Genomic DNA, 22,582 nt, shown 5'->3' with positions numbered 1-22,582 from the left:
GAGGCGCGGATTGGCGAACACCAACAAGAGGCGCGGATTGGCGAACACCAACAAGAGGCGCGGATTGGCGAACACCAACAAGAGGCGCGGATTGGCGAACACCAACAAGAGGCGCGGATTGGCGAGCACCAACAAGAGGCGCGGATCTGTAGGCTTGGCAAGGAGGGCCCGCAGGGGGACACAGCCCGACAGTTTTATATGGAGTTATCGACACGTCATTTCTGGATGCAATGCTTGTATGTTGTATACTGCACATATGTTGGCCTACATGCGTGCAATAAGCAGAAAACTTATAAATATACAGAAAGTTTTCCATAAGACATAGTTTTGACATCAAACCCGTCTCACAGTCACGCTTTTGCAAGTGAGGGAGGCCTACCCCCCCCCCTTCCCGGTGAGGGGCTTTGGGGGGGGGGGCTGGATCTTCACCCCCTCCCCCAGGATCAACGCCCATATCAGCAAGGGTGTGTGTGCGATACATAGCATTACGTGTAGATAACTGTTGGAGATAAACCCTCGCGTGGTAAGTCAAAGGTTCTTCGCCCTGCAGAAAATATTCGTGTGGCCAAAGGCACTGGCTGGCCAGTATGTGCGTCACTAAACTGGTCAACGATTGACTGGGCGTTAATTTCAAGCTTCACTTTCGATTGCCTTACTTTCCGCTGGCCAGGCTTATTTCTTTGACGTGTGCTCAAACAGACGCAAGCTAACATCACGCGTGAAGCACTGTAAGTCGCTAAGTGCAGGGTGTGTGGAGGCTCAAAGATAGAGGCAGGACAGAAGGTAATGGATTTGCTTCAAGCCAATAACTTGAAAAACGTTTTAGTAACTTGTCTGGCCATGTAATGAAACTTAACGGGAAACTTACAAAAGAAATACAGCATATGTCCTATATTTGTTTAGGAATAATTAAAATTCCCAGGAAATTTACCATATTTGTATTTTTAAAACTTCCCAAACAATTTAGTAACTGAAAAATTACATTTCATGTTTAGAGACGTTACCATATTTTTATTATAGTTAATCAAATGATCAATGTTTTGAAACACAGGTGTTTTTTTACCATTACAAACGTTAGGACTACAGTGCTTGTCAACTACCAATCTATTCCCATAAACTGGAAAAACGCAGTGTACACTTAGGCTTGTAATCACAGCATTCTACTGTTAGAGTAACTCACAGAACTATGCGAAACGATATACAGCTTTCGATGTAACAAACTGCCTTTTATACGTTCAAGGCTCATTAGAAGAAATAAACATTCGATAAACTTCACTATTTACATTCTTCAGTCAAGTAGAAACAAGCAAATAAATTAGTCTCATACAGAAGTTTACAAACAAAAGATATGATTGCATTTTTCGTGTTAAAATTCAACACTACGTTGATTTCATCTCCATATTGGAAAAAAAATGGCGGCCAGAACACAGTTTTCCATAACGTCTCCTTACGTCAGTGTCAAATAACATTGAAGTAAAATATATTTTAATGGGGAATCACTGGGGGCAAGTACTTTTCGTCGTAAAAAAAATCAGATCGCTCATTAGACTGCAATGAGTAGAGACCGGAAAAATTCACGGATTCCTTTCGAGACAGGCTGGAATCCAAACTCGTTTAGCTTAATGCTGCGTCAGTGATTGGACCGCAATTTACCTGAAGGACTCTGAGCCAATTGCAAACACTCAACGAAAGAAGTATCGAATCATAAGAATCGCAGTAAACAGGTGTCCCGAGTCGGTAGCCAATGACCAGGTGATAGTTGCCCGAGTACATAGAGAATCGCGGAGTCCATCCTAGTGGTCGTTGAACCCGCGAATTGTTCCGGTCCCTAGCAACGAGGCAGGGGACTGCGACTGGCGGCCGACGAGACAGCTGGGGGCGGAGTCCCCGCCATTGTCCCGGGAGGGGGGGGGGGCGTGGCCGACCCCTGGCGCCCCGCCCCGGCGGCTGCCCTAATCAGCGGTAATTATGTCCGGCCGGTAACTAGTAGCCCCCGGGATGAGTAATTGCGGCTCTGGCGGCGGGCGCGTGCATTTTTAAAAAGGCGAGCGCGGGAGGAGGAGTGGGGGGAGGGGTCTTAATTACTGCTCGCGGCCGGCACGGGAAGGGGGGGGGGGACACGGATACTCGTGAGAAAGTTTGCCGATGCAGGCTAACGTGTGATTAGGGTCAGCCGCTTCGTGCGGGTTCGGCCGTGGAGGGAGACTGAGGGTAGAGTTCCTGACCTCTTATCGCCGAGAGGGGTCACTCCTCGTCCGCGGTGTCCCCCCCCCCCCCCCCCACCAGAGCGACTGCTAGGAACCGCGTGCCGTGATTTACTCCTTAATTGAATTTTCAAACACGCCCCTCCGGTGTAATTAAGTCTCTCCGGATCAACGTCCCTCCCCGCGGGCTGCATGCTGCCCCACCCCTCCCCGCGTGCTCCGCGCCAGGATAGACTCCACAGGCCTATACTCGGACTCGAGTGTCACAAGCAGTCTCTGTCGTTCCGTGCGACTGACAAGCAGGTGGGTCAGGTTTCCAGCTGATCACAAATAATATTAATGTTTGATTGGGTAAGCTCAGGAACATTTAAAACGGCGTGAATGCACGAGCTCTTGCGAGAGGGTGGTTATTTTTTTTACCCTAACCTAACTAAAGCTAAGTGTGTGTGTGGGAGGGGTCAGGGATAGGTATGTCTCAGGCTGATACCCTATACGCCTAGTCAAACTGGGGTTAGCCATGCAGGGAGAGGGTCGCATGCATTGTGTGCCCAGCCATGGCAGCGATTGAAGCCATGATTTACTCCCCTATCTTAAACTCTAGACTATATCTGGTTAAGTTGGGCCCAGGTAGACGCAGGAACAAGGCACATGACCGCTAGGTCCGCTTTCATATTTTAATTCAGATCTGGATTTCGATAGTCAGGGACGCAAGCGCTCCTGGTGGTGGATGGCTACATTCCTTCCAGCAGCACCTGAACACTAAAGGAAGAGGAGAGATAAAAACAACTTACAACAAGGCACTTGAATAATAGATTCTACGGTGCGCAGTGCACTCTGTGGATTATTTTTCTTTTATCCCGACAAAGCGAGCGGCGATGTTCGTGCATGCTCGTGCATGTTCGGGAGTGATCGGGCGGGGTCAGCGAGCCGCTCGATGCAAGATTGTGTGCGATTACACTCCGTCAACACGAGATGACGAGGCCGCCGTGAATAGTTGATGTGGCGGCCTCCGATCACAGGGGCTCGTCCGCCGACGTCTGGGGGAATAAAAAACAACTTTTATTAGAGGTCGTAGGGTGCGCATAAAGTGTGCGCGCCTGTCTTCTTTTTGTGTTTGTAGTCGTCATGTGAGCTTTTCTTAAAAATGTTCAATATGTGACACCTTTAGTTACACGGCACACACCCAACCTAAAGTCCGATTCTTCCCACTCTTTGGTTAACACGTCCGGAGTAATGGAAGCAACATCCTCTTAAATTATGTGTCTCCACTCTTGAAAATTTCAAGGTAGCGGCGGAACGTGAGACACAATCTTTTATAAAGCCCCAAAGGCAAAAAAAATTGCATGGCATTATGTCTGGTGAAAGTAAAGGCCTCGGAAAAAAAAGAGCTATGTCATCTCGACCATTACGACCGATCCAACGGTCGTCGTCAAACAACTCTCGTACAAACATATTCCAATGGGGAGGGCTTAAATTACAGATCCACTCTTAGCAAATTGCAGAACCCAAGTCGCATATGCGTAGGTTGCGCTGAAAGCGAGAAAACAACGAAGCAGCACTCGCGCTTGCCTTTCATGTAAAACTGAGTTGATCCTTAATTGTGATCTTGAACCAAAAATCTTCAACGCTTACAGTTTATACTATTAACATTTGCAACTGGGACATTCCTTTATTATCTTTGAAAGATTTGTGCAATTGCGAGTGTATGACTTGATGTAATATTTTGGACATACGCCATTGCTAAGCAGATGTATGTCTGTAGAAGAAAACTACAAAAAACACAAAAGATAAAAACACAAATTAAGCAAAAAAAAGTTGCTGTTGTCAGGATATAAACTATAAACACCAGATAATATTCCATAACAGGAATATGGTCAACAAACAAAGAAAAATGGACTAACAAAGCGAAAAAAAAAACCCTCAAATGATGACAGCACAAAAATATTGAACCCGAAAAACATTCAGCAGAACAGTTGAAACGAGACAAGAACACATTGTTTTGCAGATGGACTATTGTACCCGGTGGCTGTGCCCGAGTGAGCGATGCTGTTGCCTGCCCTAGTGCCCTAGCGTGCTCCAGGCGTGCTCCAGGCGTGCACTGCGCTGGGCTGGCGGCAGACTCACCCCCCCCCCTCCCAGTCGCCGGGACGCAGAGCGCCCAGCAGGCGTCCACCTCGCAGCCACGACGGCGCGGGGTCTCGGCTGCGTGGCGGATACACGACGCCGATGGATAACTAGGGACCGGAAAAAATTCGCGGGTTCAATTACCTCCAGGATGAACTCCATAGCTCTACGTACACTCGGTCAAATGTCACCCTCTCATTGGCTGCTGTCTTGTGGAGGTGTCCCAACGTAGCGGCCTGTGATTCGATACAGCTTCGGTTGAGTGTTTCTCACTGGCCCACAGTCGTCCAGGTGAGTTGTGAGCCAATAGCAGAGGCAACACTGAGGTATAACTACTTGAATTCCAGGCTGTCGTGAAATGAATACGCGAATGTTTCCGGTCTCTATGGATGACGGACCCCGCGGCGTCGACGACTGCATCGCCACGTCGGCCGGGACCTCGAATACAAGGCGGACCTGGCGTTTTACGATCGCGTTCGAACCCCTTCAAACTATTGAGAAGAAAAAATCATCTGGGTAGGCTGTATTTCGGACTGCAGCTCGCCAGGGGTTTGTTTCATGAATTCACATCGCGCTGAAAGGGGTATGTTGTGTGTGGAAAAAAAAATTGCGACACCAAACCGCGACAAACTCGCTCCATCGTTCACGACCACCGGCTCCACTGACTCCACATCAGCACCAGAGTCATCAGAGCGCACATCCACGCCCATCACCAAAATAATTTTCTGCATTCCACGTCGTTTCTCGCGAAAAAAAAAAATTAAAAAAAAAAAAAGAAGACGCACGCGTGGTTGTCTACATTAACCGAATCTGCCATTCTGTTGTAATGGTAAGTCGTAATTTCAGTGACTGAGTGGCTCATTGCTAACAATAATATTATGTAATAAATACAGTATTAAGTCTTTTAATCTGGCATGGTTTTGCACATTCTGCAATCCGGCACCAATGGAGCCGATAGCTTTCCCGGTGGATGCTGGCTGCTGATTGGCCGCAGGTCGCATCACTGCGCTGCCAGTGTGTTTAGTTCGTTCAGAGATGATCGACACTGTTGGTTTTCATTTAAGTACAGGGTTACAAAATCTCGTTTGTATTTTTTTTTAATAATTGTTTTAAATACCATTGTAGTGAATGTTAATTTTTCTTTGATTTTCCCGTTAAAGCCAGACAGACGCTCGACAATACGACTAAATCTCTTATCCGACATGGCGGTACTCTCAAACGTTGCCGAATTAAATACTTTTTCGCTTCAAATGGTTTAGTTGAAACTACAAAATTATCATATCATCACCAAAAAAAAATGTTTGCGAGTTTTTCGGTTCTCGCCAGATATGTGCAACATCTGACCTCGGTAACGAGCGAATTCATGTGTTCTCATGTTGTAAATACAGTTGTAATATGAAACTCAGTAACGAAATTTAACGTAGAATTCTTTTAAATAATGCAAGTGTGATGAATATACACCAATTATGTTTTCCACTATATGTCTGCACGCGAATCACACGTAGTTTCCGCACCCACCGCTAGGATTCGTTGGCGGAGCAGCAGTATGTAGACTATCGAATCATTCAATTTGCAGGATAAAATTTTAAATCATAAAATGAAAAGGCTCCGATAAAAGCAAAAAAAAAATAAATTTAAAAAATACTCAACCCCGGCCTTTGGAACCGATTTTAGACAAGGAATTTTTATTGAAATACTGGACATCTTGTTAAAATTCACTTAATATTTAATAGGTAGGGGCAGGTAGTTTTCGCGAATAAATCTGAACGCCTATTAGACTGCAACAAGGTATACCCGCACTTGAGGTTTCTTCCCTGCGATTGGCGGCCGTCAGCGAGAGAATATGTTGCCCTTTTTGACCGGGCCACTCAGGACGTGTTTGCTTCCGCACTGAATCACTGTGATTGGTGTTGTAACAACCGACCTGCGCCTGAAAGAATTGCACCCAATCACGAAACACAGACGATGCTACAGTGTTTTAACTTTCAGCTAGTCTCAGAATCTTTTCGCGAAATATGCATGGCCCTATTAATAGGTACTAATAAGTTTCCCATTGACTTTGTGGACTTTGGTTCGGGCCATCCAATGCATTTGGCGGCAGCGTTTCCGTTCCGCGGGACTTCCGATACCCGTTCACGAAGTGATTTGGTGGAGCGCGCGTTGACATCGGTCCGCACACCGTGTGTCTGGGGCCGCAGCTTGGCGCACACCGTGTGTCTGGGGCCGCAGCTTGGCGCACACCGTGTGTCTGGGGCCGCAGCTTGGCGCACACCGTGTGTCTGGTGCCGCAGCTTGGCGCACACCGTGTGTCTGGGGCCGCAGCTTGGCGCACACCGTGTGTCTGGTGCCGCAGCTTGGCGCACACCGTGTGTCTGGGGCCGCAGCTTGGCGCACACCGTGTGTCTGGGGCCGCAGCTTGGCGCACACCGTGTGTCTGGTGCCGCAGCTTGGCGCACACCGTGTGTCTGGGGCCGCAGCTTGGCGCACACCGTGTGTCTGGTGCCGCAGCTTGGCGCACACCGTGTGTCTGGGGCCGCAGCTTGGCGCACACCGTGTGTCTGGGGCCGCAGCTTGGCGCACACCGTGTGTCTGGGGCCGCAGCTTGGCGCACACCGTGTGTCTGGGGCCGCAGCTTGGCGCACACCGTGTGTCTGGGGCCGCAGCTTGGCGCACACCGTGTGTCTGGGGCCACAGCTTGGCGCACACCGTGTGTCTGGGGCCGCAGCTTGGCGCACACCGTGTGTCTGGGGCCGCAGCTTGGCGCACACCGTGTGTCTGGTGCCGCAGCTTGGCGCACACCGTGTGTCTGGGGCCGCAGCTTGGCGCACACCGTGTGTCTGGTGCCGCAGCTTGGCGCACACCGTGTGTCTGGGGCCGCAGCTTGGCGCACACCGTGTGTCTGGTGCCGCAGCTTGGCGCACACCGTGTGTCTGGGGCCGCAGCTTGGCGCACACCGTGTGTCTGGTGCCGCAGCTTGGCGCACACCGTGTGTCTGGGGCCGCAGCTTGGCGCACACCGTGTGTCTGGTGCCGCAGCTTGGCGCACACCGTGTGTCTGGGGCCGCAGCTTGGCGCACACCGTGTGTCTGGGGCCGCAGCTTGGCGCACACCGTGTGTCTGGGGCCGCAGCTTGGCGCACACCGTGTGTCTGGGGCCGCAGCTTGGCGCACACCGTGTGTCTGGGGCCGCAGCTTGGCGCACACCGTGTGTCTGGGGCCGCAGCTTGGCGCACACCGTGTGTCTGGTGCCGCAGCTTGGCGCACACCGTGTGTCTGGGGCCGCAGCTTGGCGCACACCGTGTGTCTGGGGCCGCAGCTTGGCGCACACCGTGTGTCTGGGGCCGCAGCTTGGCGCACACCGTGTGTCTGGTGCCGCAGCTTGGCGCACACCGTGTGTCTGGGGCCGCAGCTTGGCGCACACCGTGTGTCTGGGGCCGCAGCTTGGCGCACACCGTGTGTCTGGGGCCGCAGCTTGGCGCACACCGTGTGTCTGGGGCCGCAGCTTGGCGCACACCGTGTGTCTGGGGCCGCAGCTTGGCGCACACCGTGTGTCTGGGGCCGCAGCTTGGCGCACACCGTGTGTCTGGGGCCGCAGCTTGGCGCACACCGTGTGTCTGGTGCCGCAGCTTGGCGCACACCGTGTGTCTGGGGCCGCAGCTTGGCGCACACCGTGTGTCTGGGGCCGCAGCTTGGCGCACACCGTGTGTCTGGGGCCGCAGCTTGGCGCACACCGTGTGTCTGGGGCCGCAGCTTGGCGCACACCGTGTGTCTGGGGCCGCAGCTTGGCGCACACCGTGTGTCTGGGGCCGCAGCTTGGCGCACACCGTGTGTCTGGTGCCGCAGCTTGGCGCACACCGTGTGTCTGGGGCCGCAGCTTGGCGCACACCGTGTGTCTGGGGCCGCAGCTTGGCGCACACCGTGTGTCTGGGGCCGCAGCTTGGCGCACACCGTGTGTCTGGGGCCGCAGCTTGGCGCACACCGTGTGTCTGGGGCCGCAGCTTGGCGCACACCGTGTGTCTGGGGCCGCAGCTTGGCGCACACCGTGTGTCTGGTGCCGCAGCTTGGCGCACACCGTGTGTCTGGGGCCGCAGCTTGGCGCACACCGTGTGTCTGGGGCCGCAGCTTGGCGCACACCGTGTGTCTGGGGCCGCAGCTTGGCGCACACCGTGTGTCTGGTGCCGCAGCTTGGCGCACACCGTGTGTCTGGGGCCGCAGCTTGGCGCACACCGTGTGTCTGGGGCCGCAGCTTGGCGCACACCGTGTGTCTGGGGCCGCAGCTTGGCGCACACCGTGTGTCTGGGGCCGCAGCTTGGCGCACACCGTGTGTCTGGGGCCGCAGCTTGGCGCACACCGTGTGTCTGGTGCCGCAGCTTGGCGCACACCGTGTGTCTGGGGCCGCAGCTTGGCGCACACCGTGTGTCTGGGGCCGCAGCTTGGCGCACACCGTGTGTCTGGGGCCGCAGCTTGGCGCACACCGTGTGTCTGGGGCCGCAGCTTGGCGCACACCGTGTGTCTGGGGCCGCAGCTTGGCGCACACCGTGTGTCTGGGGCCGCAGCTTGGCGCACACCGTGTGTCTGGTGCCGCAGCTTGGCGCACACCGTGTGTCTGGGGCCGCAGCTTGGCGCACACCGTGTGTCTGGGGCGAGTCCCTCCTGGAGGGGGGACCAGGGGCGTGTCTGTCGGCGGCGCGAGGGCCTTTAATGTGGCCGGCATTATCCGGCGGCTGATCGCGTGCCGCGGCGCCAGGTGCGTGCGGCTACAGGGGGGGGGTGCGTGCTACAAGGAGGGGGGGGGGGGGGGCGTGCTACCGGGCTTGACCTCGTCTTCCCGCCGCGAGTCCGCGCCGTGGTACGTGCAGCACCAGACACCTCCCGACCAGTGGCACCCCTGCGCCGGCTGTCATCTGCTCGGTAGAGCCACGATTACTAGAGACCGGAAACATTCCCGGATTCATTTCACGACAGCCTGAAATTCAAATAGTTATACCTCAGTGCTGCCTCTGCTATTGGCTCACAACTCACCTGGACGACTGCGACTCTGGGCCAGTGAGAAACACCCGACCGAAGCTGTATCGAATCACAGGCTGCTACGTTGGCACCACTCCACAAGACAGCAGCCAATGAGAGGGTGACATTTGACCGAGTTAACGTAGAACTATAAAGTTCATCCTAGAGGTCATTGAACCCGCGCGTTTTTCCTGTTCCTATTTATAACTAAAACTGATGCTTAGACTACTGCATACGGCCTCGACGGCCCTGAGACAGTTATAAACAAGGTTGACAAGTGGTCACTTAACCACTCGTATCCCGCCAAACCATGTGACCTTGTTGTCGACCGTTGAGCACCGTGAAAAGCATTGATTGTAATTATATAAGCAAGTTGAATCTAGCATGGAGTAAAAAAAAAAATCCGCGATCCAGGATGGACTCCATAACAGTCTTCTGTACATCCGAGTAAATGTCGCCCGTTAGTTGACAGGTGACTTGTGAGACGTCTTCTCTGGTTGGTCTCTGATTCTACATTGTCTGGGTGATGATTTCTCATCGGTCCACGCAGCTCAGCGTAAACTTCGAGCCAATGGCAATCGCAGCACAATGGCATCAGTATTTCAGTTCTAGCATATCGCGAAATGAATACGCGAATTATTTTCCCTCTCTTTAACGAATGGTGCTTGTTTTGAGAACTGTCAAATTTGAAACGGATTGCATTGCTCAGACTACAAACAGCCGTCGCGTTGATCTTGCATACTGAGAAAATATTAACTGCACGCATGGGTAGGGATCTGCTCTATTCGCGGGTTCGACCCACATCCTTGTGGATGAATCAGGACTCTTGTCGTCTGCTGGCCGGCGGCTGCCACAATGTGATCCGCGCCCTGGTTGCAAATGATTGGATCACGTTTGTCATGGGCTTCAGGAGTCATCCCGGAAGGCTAACTTTACACCCGTCCTGCTATCGAACAACTGACAGCCATGCAGTCGGTGCCGACAAGAGCCGAGTGCTCAAAAAATATTTCTGTAGTTTTCTAAAAAATACCTTTGGAAACCAGTCGACGAGAAATGGTTATACCACAAGAAATATATTGTAACTGTGTACTTCACATGGCTATGGTTTTTTTTTTTAATTTATGGAATACGTTTTTTCGAGATAATGCTGAAAATTTCTTACGAAACCACAGTAATTTTCATATGACAAAACAGTTGCAACAGCTACAACTATTGCATTCGTGTGGTTATTTTATTTCATGAACAGACAGTGCAATACTGCAATGGCCTATGGCAAAAAAAATTGTGTTAAATAATAATTGCCCATTGCATGAATGATAATTGAAAGAAGGTGCCACTGACACGTGGCCAAACACGTCTGGAAAGAACCACTGCCTCAAGGTGCAAGGGAAGCAGGTTTATTCCAGGCTAAGACAAGGGGGGCGGCGGGGGCGGGGACTTCAGCTCCGGGGGCGGCGGGGGCGGGGACTTCAGCTCCGGGGGCGGCGGGGGCGGGGACTCAGCTCCGGGGGCGGCGGGGGCGGGGACTTCAGCTCCGGGGGCGGCGGGGGCGGGGACTTCAGCTCCGGGGGCGGCGGGGCGGGGACTTCAGCTCCCGGGGGCGGCGGGGGCGGGGACTTCAGCTCCGGGGGCGCGGCTCCGGGGGGTCCCCCTGGGGGCGCGGGGGCGGGGTCCTCGGCGCCGGGGGCGGCGGCCTCGGGGGCGGCGGCCCGCGCAGATCCGGCAGGTGCGGGTTAGGATCCACGCCGCCCCCGGCCTGCTCTGCCGACTGCATCCTGCCCTGCAACCCCAGCCGCCATCTTGTCTTTATTTACTTATTACAATATACCTATACCCTTTCAATAATTGTTCCATGAAAGTTCATTTTAATTTAGTATCCAACTGTGGAACCAAAGAAAATTAAGGTGTTTTAGGCCTCCCTATCTTGTAATTTCAAATTTTTTTGAAACATCTCACAATAAAGCTTCTGTGCTAAATTTTTTGGCTGACATGGCTTATGACTTAACTCTGGCTGCCTGTTGCAGTAACCACCTGTGCACTGGGGTGGTTACCGACACAGCTGTAGTCGCCCGTGTGAAGTATTCCCCTCGCAGCGAGTGACTACAAATCCTGACTTTGCGAACGGTAGATGATACGTGAAACATACACGGTGACAAAATATGCAACGTAACACAATATTATATTATTTAAATCATTATTTTCTTCATGGGCAATCTCTATTTTGCACTGTATATCATAGAGATAAAAAACAATAACAGACACGGCAAGACGAATACACACGCACACAGAAAACAAGCTAAAGTCGGCCGATGCCAGATGTTAAATATGTAGACGGCACAGAGAATTGCGAGGAAGGAACCAGTGAGAACAATGTTACAGCATCTGGTGTGTTGTCCAGACAATCTGTTCAGTTTAGTATCCGGGTTCCTCTGTCAGTCGCTGTGTTGTCGAATGTTGTCGTGTGTATTTACTGTTTCGTTGCAACTGTATCGACGTTGTCAACTGACTGCGTTCGTATGTGCTGTGATACTGGTCTGACTGATTCCTCCCACAGAATTATCTGTGCTCTCTACACAGAAATATGGAAAGAAAATGATTTTACAAGTCTTTAAATTATTTAAAAACATATCCTACAGTAAATTTTTTCAAAATATCAATTATATTAAATCGAATTAGATATATTCGTTTACTCGCATACTTGCGTAGATGTATACGTTACTTCCAGTTAGGATAGATCTTGTTATTTCACTTAATCCTAACTTTTCCTTTCCTAAAGGCAAAATATATTTACAAATGTCTCTTAAAAAAATTATACCTCGCAACCAGACAGGTATAAGTCACAAATGATCTTTCAGTGATACTGTGTTTTCTATCAACCTCGATATGCGTGTGGCTGGTAAGAAGGAAGTGATGATTAATTTCTTACAAATAGGAGGGTTTTTCCAACAGATACAGGTACGTAACATTGTAACTGGACCTAAGATTGTCTGGCTCAATTAAAGCTTTGGTTTTCGGCTCTTAAAACATTCTTTAAATACTTAAAAAAAATTCTGAGTGATTTAAGACGTTATGGTTTGCTAGAAAAATCACTTTTAAAAATTAATTTGCCATATAACCAAAAATAGCCGAATTTGAACGTTGGAAATTTCGGCTCTAAGGTACGGATAAGCATGAACTCACGGATCGCCGCGCCAGAAGCTATTCAGAAACCAGCTCGGTTGTAACGTGTAGATGTTTTCATACAGGCGTTAGTAAATCTTGGAAATTTAGCATTATGTCTTCTCAATAGGTAGTAAATAATATATATACGACCGATTTTGTCACATCCCGCACCGCACCGCATTTCAAAGATTATTCTACATAGATTAATGAACTACCTACTTTTGACCCTACTGTCATTTGTTTTATTATTTATTTATTTTGCATGGCCTGGCATTACAACTACTGGCTTGGGTTTGTTTTATGTCCACAAAAATTACGGAGGTAATGCGTCAAGCGATATTAAAAACAAATGCATGCTCTAAAGACCATGGAAATAAGACGTAATGGAGTTGGTGTGTGCAATCTTTGCCGTGTTAATACAAGAAGTCAAAATGAGAACATCCTACTATCCCCTTTACTATTTGTACAACAAAACAATTTTTGTTCATAATGTAGTTTAACGCTAATTTCTTGCAGTTTTGTTGGTATTATTATAGAGGTATTTGAGAAGCCCTCAATAGAAATGAATTTTATGTTTATTATTTTACTTCTTACCTCTATGACTTTGTCTTAGTCCTGTTATGAATTATATTTACCAGTATTGTATCTCTATGGTCAGGTCAATTTGGTTTTACTCTTTAAGTATTTTCATGTTTTATCTAAGTAATAATTTTATGAAATGTCTTTGCAAACATTTGTTAAACGGCGACGAATAGGAAATGAGCTTACACCTTTTAATATTGTTTTTGGGTCATTACTGAGGAAAGAGTATATGTGATTGGACGCTCGACTGCGCATATATTTTATTTAAAGAATTTAGTATTTCCAGTGTGATTTCGGAGAGTGTTCAATAGAGAAAGCTTTGACTGTTTGAAACAAATTGGAACTTGAGTTTCTGTTCTACTATCATGGGAGAAGGATTAGAGAGAAAGAGCTCCGTGATTTAGTCATAAATGAATGTAAGAATATCACGTAAAACATTGGTACGACGACTGAATAGCTAGAATCTACGTGAAATTGATGATTTTATAATAAATACCGGAACTACACAATGAAGAAGAGGTAGTTACCGATGTTCGAAGCTCTACTAAAGAATCGACGACGACGATAAGTTTTGACTAACAGCATAAATAGAACTGGATCAACGACGAATTAAGAAGAAAAGAAGAAAAGGACTATCAATCTTCGAGATGGAAGGAGTTCGACAGCGGTAGACGGCATCGTAGACGGTGTACCGGAGTACATCATCCTTCTAGACGACTCCAGGTGACCGACGCCAGTCCTGCTGGAGTACCAGCAGCACGAGAGGAGGTGCATCGAGAAGGAGACCCAACCAGCGACATCGGAGGAGAGTGAGATCTAACCAGCAACATCGGAGGAGAGACAGGGGTTCGGAGAGGTTTTCCACAGCCTCTTGGTATTGTAACGACGCGACGAGGTTTGTTTGCCCCATCCCCGAATTAACAAGAACAGCGAGAAGTTACCTGTCCTATTTTAATGGCAAGATATCTTAAACTATGATGTTTACGATCAAGACCTAATTTGAAACTCGCAAAAACAACTTAATACTATTTAACTACGTAAAGACTTGTAGCTTGTACATACTGGACCTGGTTAACTGACATTGATCAGTAATATGTACGATATCAAAGTTAAAATCTGTTAAAGTCATTAATTGTCTTGAATGTTTAAAGAATAGCCCCAGGTCCAGAAGTCTTGAGACAGTTTGATCTACCGAAAGAGACTGAGCTAGTAAAAACAAAGAAAAGACTAATTTGCCAGTTAAAATGTGTTTCAATAATATTTAAAATATTGACTGATAACCAAACTATTATTCAGTGATACAATTACGTAAAACGTAATTAGTTCTGAAAGACATTTAAGTATAACGGATATTGAAATTTTGTTTAATGAAAAACCTATTTAAACATGAATAATTGTCTCAAAGGTATTTGTATGTTGCTTGCTAATCATTGACTCTGTCACTTTTCATGTTACAGTTGGATATGTTGCAAAAGAGTATTGTCACCCATACAACCATGATTTTGACCCTAGTAAAAAGTTAAAGTTTCATTATATTTTATTTTTCCGATTGATAACCATACTTATATATCATGTGTATATTAAACCAGATAGACAGAAATATTTAGCTTGGATTGTCTTGAAAGAATAATTAGTTTTTATTACACTGAGATCAGCAGTCATAGAGAAGTTAATGCTTTTAAACCCACTACTTATATTTGTTGATTTTAAGGTCAGAATACTTACACACAAAGAGAAGGAGACATACTGCTAAGGAATTATACAACATTTTATTGTTTGGTATTCACACTGAGTCAAACTACACCAGTACATACAACTTGAGAATAATTTATTTTCACTATCAACATAACAAGACATATTTTAGTTAATATTCTGTAGAGGTTAGTAGTTGTGCTACATACACAATCACAGCACTAGTACTTTATAGAGTTTTCACGGCGCCCAACTAGACCACATTTTACATTATAGATATTGGCATTTTAGGAAATATACTCCATAGAGTAATTTTGAAAACACTTCAGAATTTTGGCGCACAACGTGTAAGCCAACGTTAGGGACTATTTTATGATTTTTTTTGAACAACTCAAGACACTTTGAAAATTACAGACAGTAATTTTATTTTGTCAAGATGACAGACACAGGTAGGAAGTCATATTTTTTTGAGAGGTAGCAATGACACTTCTGACTCTAGTCCTGAACGAGAACCTAGAGAAGTAGTACCAGAACAGCACATCGAGACTACTGGTATGGAGTCACAGCAGGAAATGGATTTGGGTCATTCGCCGCCGACACCAACTGTTACCCTAGATGCACTGTTCCAGTTCATGAATAAGGAGAAATTAGAACGGGAGCGTAAAGAACAGGAGGAGAAACTAGAACGGGAACGGGAGAAACAAGAACGGGAGCGTAAAGAACAGGAGGAGAAACTAGAACGGGAACGGGAGAAACAAGAACGGGAGCGTATAGAACAGGAGGAGAAGTTAGAAAGGGAACAAAAGGAGCGAGAAAACGCCGAAAGACTAGACAATTTAGTGCAAGTCTTAAATAACACTTTAGGCAGGATTGCAGATGAAACAGCAGAAATCAGGCATGACTTAACTGAAACACAGCACGAGATGCAACAGAAGTTTTCCAGTGTACACACTCGTATTGAAGGTGTAGAAATATTCAGTAAACGCACTGACGATAAAGTAGTACACTTAAGCGAGCGTCTAACAGGAAGGTTAGATATGGTAGAGGCGAAAATAGGGGAAATAGAAAGAGAATCCAGACACATCGCAACATTCTCGCCCCAACTAACGACTCACCACACTAGCGAATGTAATACCGACAAGGAAGACACGCCGGTAAACAAATCGATAACGATAGAAGCCGAGCGAAATCCCGCGAATATTAGTACTGCAATTATGTCAGCAGATCCGGTACTTACACTACACCACCCTTCTAAGAAATGGTTGGATGACGTTCCAACATATTCAGGGAAAAGTAATGAAAACCCTCGAAGATTCTTAAATCAGTTTGGAGAATATTGCCACACATTTAAGTTAACAGACGCAGAAAAATTGAAATGCGTTAGCCACTGCTTGAAAAACACGGCATATTATTGGTGGGAGTTGGCGAAAGATTCGGTACACGCATACGAATCGTTTCAGAAAGCTTTCATATCCCAATTTTGGAATACTCGTATCCAAAGCAATTTGCGAATACAGTTGCATTCTGAAAAATTCGAAAATCGTAAATTTCAAAATTTAGAGGCGCATATCAGCGATATGTACGAGAGAACTCGTTATCTTGATTGCCGTATGGAAGACGAAGAGTTTATTGCCATGATAATTTCGCAATTACCACTCAATTATCAATTACAACTTAGTGGACGGCAATACAGTAATATTGTAGATTTCAAGGAACAACTGTTAACGTATGAACGACTCGTTAAGCTCGATAAAACGGTAACGCACAAAGAAACTAACGAGCGCAAGAACACGAACCAACAGACACCGTTATACAATAACTGGCGCAACCGAAATGAAGGGCAGAACAGCGGACACAAACAACCTCAAATTCACACACTGAACGTTGAAAACTGCGGAAGTAATTGGTATCACAATAGATATCAAGGTCAGCGATATGGTAACGGATTTTATAAACCACAGTACTATCGTCGTAGAAACGAGAAGCGACAAGACAGACGCGAAAATGAATCACAGTGGGAGAATAAACGTCAGGAGGGGACAGTTAATTTCAGAGAGAATTCAGGCGAAAATCGAACAACGAAAGAACGATCGGCAAATTACAATAATCATTCCGGAGGTCAGTACAGCATAAATGCACAAACGTTTGTACCGTCTGAAAAAGGGAACAGCTTTAGCACCACCATTCACGACGCGCGACAAGGAGAAAGAAATTCATATTCTATAGCGCCAAGTCACGAGCAAAGCAACACGGAATGGCCGCGCATGCAATCTAGCAGAAGCTCAGATACAAACCAAGGAGGTAATAACACATTTTTGATTTCACCGAATGCAAATAATGGATTTGCTAATTTGTCACAAGAGCAAATTAGAGGATTTAAGGACAGTGCGGTAAACTAATTAGGGATGGCGAAAACCCGCTCCGCACGTCAGTCCCTAATTGTAAGTTAGACGGGGCTAGTATAAAATTGGATCCCGACGCAAATGACAAGAATAATTATGTTCAAAGAAAACGAGCGTGAATTTTTACTCAGCGAGCACACAGAAACCGAAGTTCAAGCGAAACAAGCACTATGTCCGGAGATATCGTTAACTTTAAACGGAGTTAAAGTGCCTGTACTATTAGACAGCGGCGCAGAGATATCCTGCATCAGCGAAGACTGCGTAGCCATGATAGAGAGCACCGGAATATCATTACCGAGAATGCCAGTACCGAGTTTAAAGATTCTAGGAGTTACATCAAGGGCTAGTCCCATCATTAATCGTCAGACCTTATTGGAAGTAGAAGGGTTAGGTAGCACCAAGTACATTAATGTATTAATCGTAAAAGGATTGGCCAAACCAGTAATTTTCGGGGTAGATTTTCTAGCTAGCCATAAAATAATTTTGAATTTTGCAGGTTGGATGGTAACTGCTATGGATGACACAGAAAATACGAAAACTACTGAAAATTGGGAAGTTTCGGAAAAATGCATTGCAATAATACAGAAGGAAACTGAAGAGTTGGTCGCAGCCAAGTTGACATCCACGGCGGATCTTCGGAGAAAATACCAGAAAGATTCCAGCAAGATGAGTTTTAATTGTGGAGATTTAGTACTCAAGAGAACGAATCCAGTAAGCCAATTTTGGAAGTACGTTACTAAGAAGCTATTTCTACTCTTCAATGGACCATATATGATCACGAAGATTATTAGAAGTAACTGTTACGAACTGTCTGACATTAAAACGAAACAAGTAATAGGACACTATAATATAACGCAGTTGAGGAAATATTACACTCCTGTAGAATAGTATACACTGTTACACATATGTCCGTTTGAAGACATATATCGGTGACAATACTCTATGTTTGCAAGTAAGTATGTAAATAAGGTCAATAATATGAAATGTAAATTTTCTGCAAATAATTAGAATATAGATGAGATGTTTGTATGATGAGAAATGGTCCTAAGACCTATATCAGAGTATAGTTCGTTAGTCACATTTCTGAAGGGGACTATTCTATAGAGGTATTTGAGAAGCCCTCAATAGAAATGAATTTTATGTTTATTATTTTACTTCTTACCTCTATGACTTTGTCTTAGTCCTGTTATGAATTATATTTACCAGTATTGTATCTCTATGGTCAGGTCAATTTGGTTTTACTCTTTAAGTATTTTCATGTTTTATCTAAGTAATAATTTTATGAAATGTCTTTGCAAACATTTGTTAAACGGCGACGAATAGGAAATGAGCTTACACCTTTTAATATTGTTTTTGGGTCATTACTGAGGAAAGAGTATATGTGATTGGACGCTCGACTGCGCATATATTTTATTTAAAGAATTTAGTATTTCCAGTGTGATTTCGGAGAGTGTTCAATAGAGAAAGCTTTGACTGTTTGAAACAAATTGGAACTTGAGTTTCTGTTCTACTATCATGGGAGAAGGATTAGAGAGAAAGAGCTCCGTGATTTAGTCATAAATGAATGTAAGAATATCACGTAAAACATTGGTACGACGACTGAATAGCTAGAATCTACGTGAAATTGATGATTTTATAATAAATACCGGAACTACACAATGAAGAAGAGGTAGTTACCGATGTTCGAAGCTCTACTAAAGAATCGACGACGACGATAAGTTTTGACTAACAGCATAAATAGAACTGGATCAACGACGAATTAAGAAGAAAAGAAGAAAAGGAATATCAATCTTCGAGATGGAAGGAGTTCGACAGCGGTAGACGGCATCGTAGACGGTGTACCGGAGGACATCATCCTTCTAGACGACTCCAGGTGACCGACGCCAGTCCTGCTGGAGTACCAGCAGCACGAGAGGAGGTGCATCGAGACGGAGACCCAACCAGCGACATCGGAGGAGAGTGAGATCTAACCAGCAACATCGGAGGAGAGACAGGGGTTCGGAGAGGTTTTCCACAGCCTCTTGGTATTGTAACGACGCGACGAGGTTTGTTTGCCCCATCCCCGAATTAACAAGAACAGCGAGAAGTTACCTGTCCTATTTTAATGGCAAGATATCTTAAACTATGATGTTTACGATCAAGACCTAATTTGAAACTCGCAAAAACAACTTAATACTACTTAACTACGTAAAGACTTGTAGCTTGTACATACTGGACCTGGTTAACTGACATTGATCAGTAATATGTACGATATCAAAGTTAAAATCTGTTAAAGTCATTAATTGTCTTGAATGTTTAAAGAATAGCCCCAGGTCCAGAAGTCTTGAGACAGTTTGATCTACCGAAAGAGACTGAGCTAGTAAAAACAAAGAAAAGACTAACGCTAATTTCTTGCAGTTTTGTTGGTATTATATATATTTGTTTAGCAATATCCACTGCATGTGTGCATTTTTACGAGTCTTACTAGCGAGTTCTTTTTCAAGCTATTAAACAAATTTATAGCACATCAGCCTTTATACAGATACGATTTGTTTTGCTATCAAATTGCTAGCCAGTTGACTTCAACTTAAATATCGTAACAGGGACAATATGGGGAACTGGTAAAAAAATACGCGAGACTAGTGATGTCAGCGAACCTGGTGGTGTCGAGTGAACCTATGTTTTTAAGTGCGTGAAACTAGTTACAGTAGTGGCATCTAGCGGCGCGGAGTGAAAGCAATGCAGTAAATAGTCTGGCGCTTCGCCAATGCTAATTTGCCAGAGTTTCCAGAATTTGTCGTATTACGATATTTGCTTCAACTTCAGAACATAGCCCACTCACTCCATAGACTAATACCTCCATGTCAAAGATGTACAAACTGATCATTTTCTTTATTCTTCCACCGACGTTAAAAACCCAGGGCTTTTACTTCATCATGCGAGTGAGTTCTCACCTAAACAACATGATTTCACAAAGCAACTTATCACATTTATAGTTGTTTTTTAATATCATGTGGGAATAGGGTTCGAATTTGGAACCTAGATTGCTTTTATCGCTGATTATAATAAATAAAGTATTATTTTATTTTGTTCCCTTGACTTTTATTGAGTTTACATATTTCAAAATGGCATGATAGAGAAAACTCATTATAAACTATACTTTTTTTTATTTTAAGTCATTTAGGTTTGTTTAAATTTTTAAAAGTTTTTAATTGAATAGTTTGATTTCGATTAACAAATTATGAAGGTGACATATTTCACTCACGGTGTCATAATTCAGTGACATCCAGACGTCAAGGCCTTGGTCAATATCGAAGGTAGTGTCGAACACGTCTTGGTTCCAGAACAACTGACGTTAAATCATATATAAGTAAATCCATTCACTTTTGGAGAAAAAAATTTCAGGCCAGCTGTATGTATCAACATTGTAGCATTGCCTGTGTTTCGTGGTTGCCTGGGTTTATTTCACTCAGCACGCCCATCATAGCTGTCCAGTGCGGAAGCAAAACGTCCTGAATTACAAGGGAACAATCGCTAGCTCGGATGTACCTTATTGCAGTCTAATGACCAATAAGATTTTTTCTCGAAAAATACACACCCTATATATATATATATATATATATATATATATATATATATATATATAGGGTGTGCATTTTTCGAGAAAAAAAATATATATATATATAGTAAGAATATCGGTGTTGGTGTGTGTGATGGGTCAAATCCCAATTTTTCGAATCCAAATCTCGAATTCGAATCCCAGAGAGTCCCTCGAATCAGAATCTTGGTGTCAAGAGTCAAAATTAAAATAATTTTCAATATATAAAAAATATTAACTTTGGTCTTCCACCCTTTAAATGGTTGTTCCACAAACTAAGTTTCCAGAATCAATAGCCTAAGTATTGTAATTTTATTTATATTACTTCGTGTTTTAAAAAGTGAAATATCTTGGAGAATGGTAACCAGGATAGGTGTGAAGAAAGCAATTCTCCTTGTAAACTTCAGAAATTGTAAGTGTTGAATTGTTTGATTTATTTTATTTACTCTAATATTTTTCTTCGAATCTTTTCCTTCGAATATCGAATCCTTCGAATACTAAGGATTTGATGGGATTTGAGGCTATTATTGGCCTATATATACACACACACTTCTAATAGCGTCTTCAGGATGACTTTTCGGGAGGGGCTATCGCACAAAGAAAGGTCGTAGTTGCAAAAAATGAAAGTGGTCAGATATTGGCCTTGGAATATTATTTACAAATTACAGGTTTCAAATACAGAGCCTTAGTAGCTCCATGCAACTTTTGATGAATTGAAAGTTTAACATATGAGATTAAATATTGAAGTAGACATGAATATACACTAATCAATATAATTGGTCTCGGGAGGGGCCCCCCCTCCTGGAGCCGCGCTTGCACACTTGATTCCTGGCAGACACCGTGCCAGTCCCTGGGGTTGTGCGAGCGATGCTGGGGCTCTGACCGAGCAGAGGGTACGCTGCCTTCCCAAATGGGCTCGCTTACCCCGAGACGGCCAGGGTGCTTGTTATTGATACTGTCCACCCCTCCCCTCCTCCCGCACCTCGGTTGAATGGGGCATTGTCGTGTCTGGCCGCGGCACGCGAGCATCAATCACTGGTAACCAGCCGCCTGGCACCGACCCTCCAGCCAGCTGATTGGCCGCTCGCCTGCCACTGCACTCGTCTGTAGCTCGGCGTGGTGACGCTGACTCGCCATCTTTGAATATATATACTGTATAGAAGTCGCGAGTGGATAGCATTTACTCTACGTTTTTCAGAAGCGTATGAGGAGCAGCTTGGGAACTTCACCGCTGCAGGGCGCTGCCGTAACGCCCTGTATCGTCTTAGTTGTTATTTACACGTTAGAGCGCAGCACCGTCGCCCGCTGTAATTCCCCGCACCCCCCACCAATCATTCACTGCAGTTCAAGGTCGTTCAACGGGAGGGGGGAAAGGGTGTTTGAAGAGTTCGACACTTTTCCGCTAGGGACCACCACAAGTCGATGCCCTAGAGATGGTGGCGATTGCGGCGGTGAATTAACCAACTACCTCAAACCGTATTAGAAATTTTAACCTGGGCTGGCGACTTCTATACAGTATATATATTCAAAGCTCGCCATGCTCTGCTTTCCCCGCGGCTCACTTGCCACCGCCGTGTCTTGATTCACCGTTCAAGTTCGAGTACAGAACTGTTGCAAAGAGAAGCCTGTTGTTATGGGTCAGTGGCTACGGTACGTAAACAACACCTAGAAAACAGTACCCTTAAAATAACAATAAATCAGTAGAGACATGCAAAATTCGCGGATTCATTTCGCGATAGGCTAGCATCAAAACAACTATACCTTCGTACCGCTTATGCGATTGGCCCACATTTTATCCGGGGAACTGTGAGCCAATTGGAAACACTAAACCAAG

The 22,582-nt window shown here is 45.7% G+C and overlaps 1 protein-coding gene across 1 annotated transcript in view; it reads right to left on the bottom strand.

Moving 5' to 3' along the window:
* Positions 1-10,802: 10,802 nt before the first annotated feature.
* The window catches only part of LOC134541862 (fibril-forming collagen alpha chain-like), a 36,700-nt gene continuing 24,920 nt past the window's right edge, over positions 10,803-22,582 (bottom strand). Inside the window, exon 4 of the mRNA XM_063385562.1 lies at positions 10,803-11,027. Coding sequence (XP_063241632.1) covers positions 10,803-11,027 — 225 coding nt within the window. The remainder of the gene's footprint in view (positions 11,028-22,582) is intronic.

The sequence above is a fragment of the Bacillus rossius genome (genome assembly GCF_032445375.1).
Source record: "Bacillus rossius redtenbacheri isolate Brsri chromosome 4 unlocalized genomic scaffold, Brsri_v3 Brsri_v3_scf4_2, whole genome shotgun sequence".
Classification (NCBI taxonomy): Eukaryota; Metazoa; Arthropoda; class Insecta; order Phasmatodea; family Bacillidae; genus Bacillus; species Bacillus rossius.
Note: the sequence above shows the minus strand (reverse complement) of the source record. Positions and strands in the feature narration are given on the sequence as shown.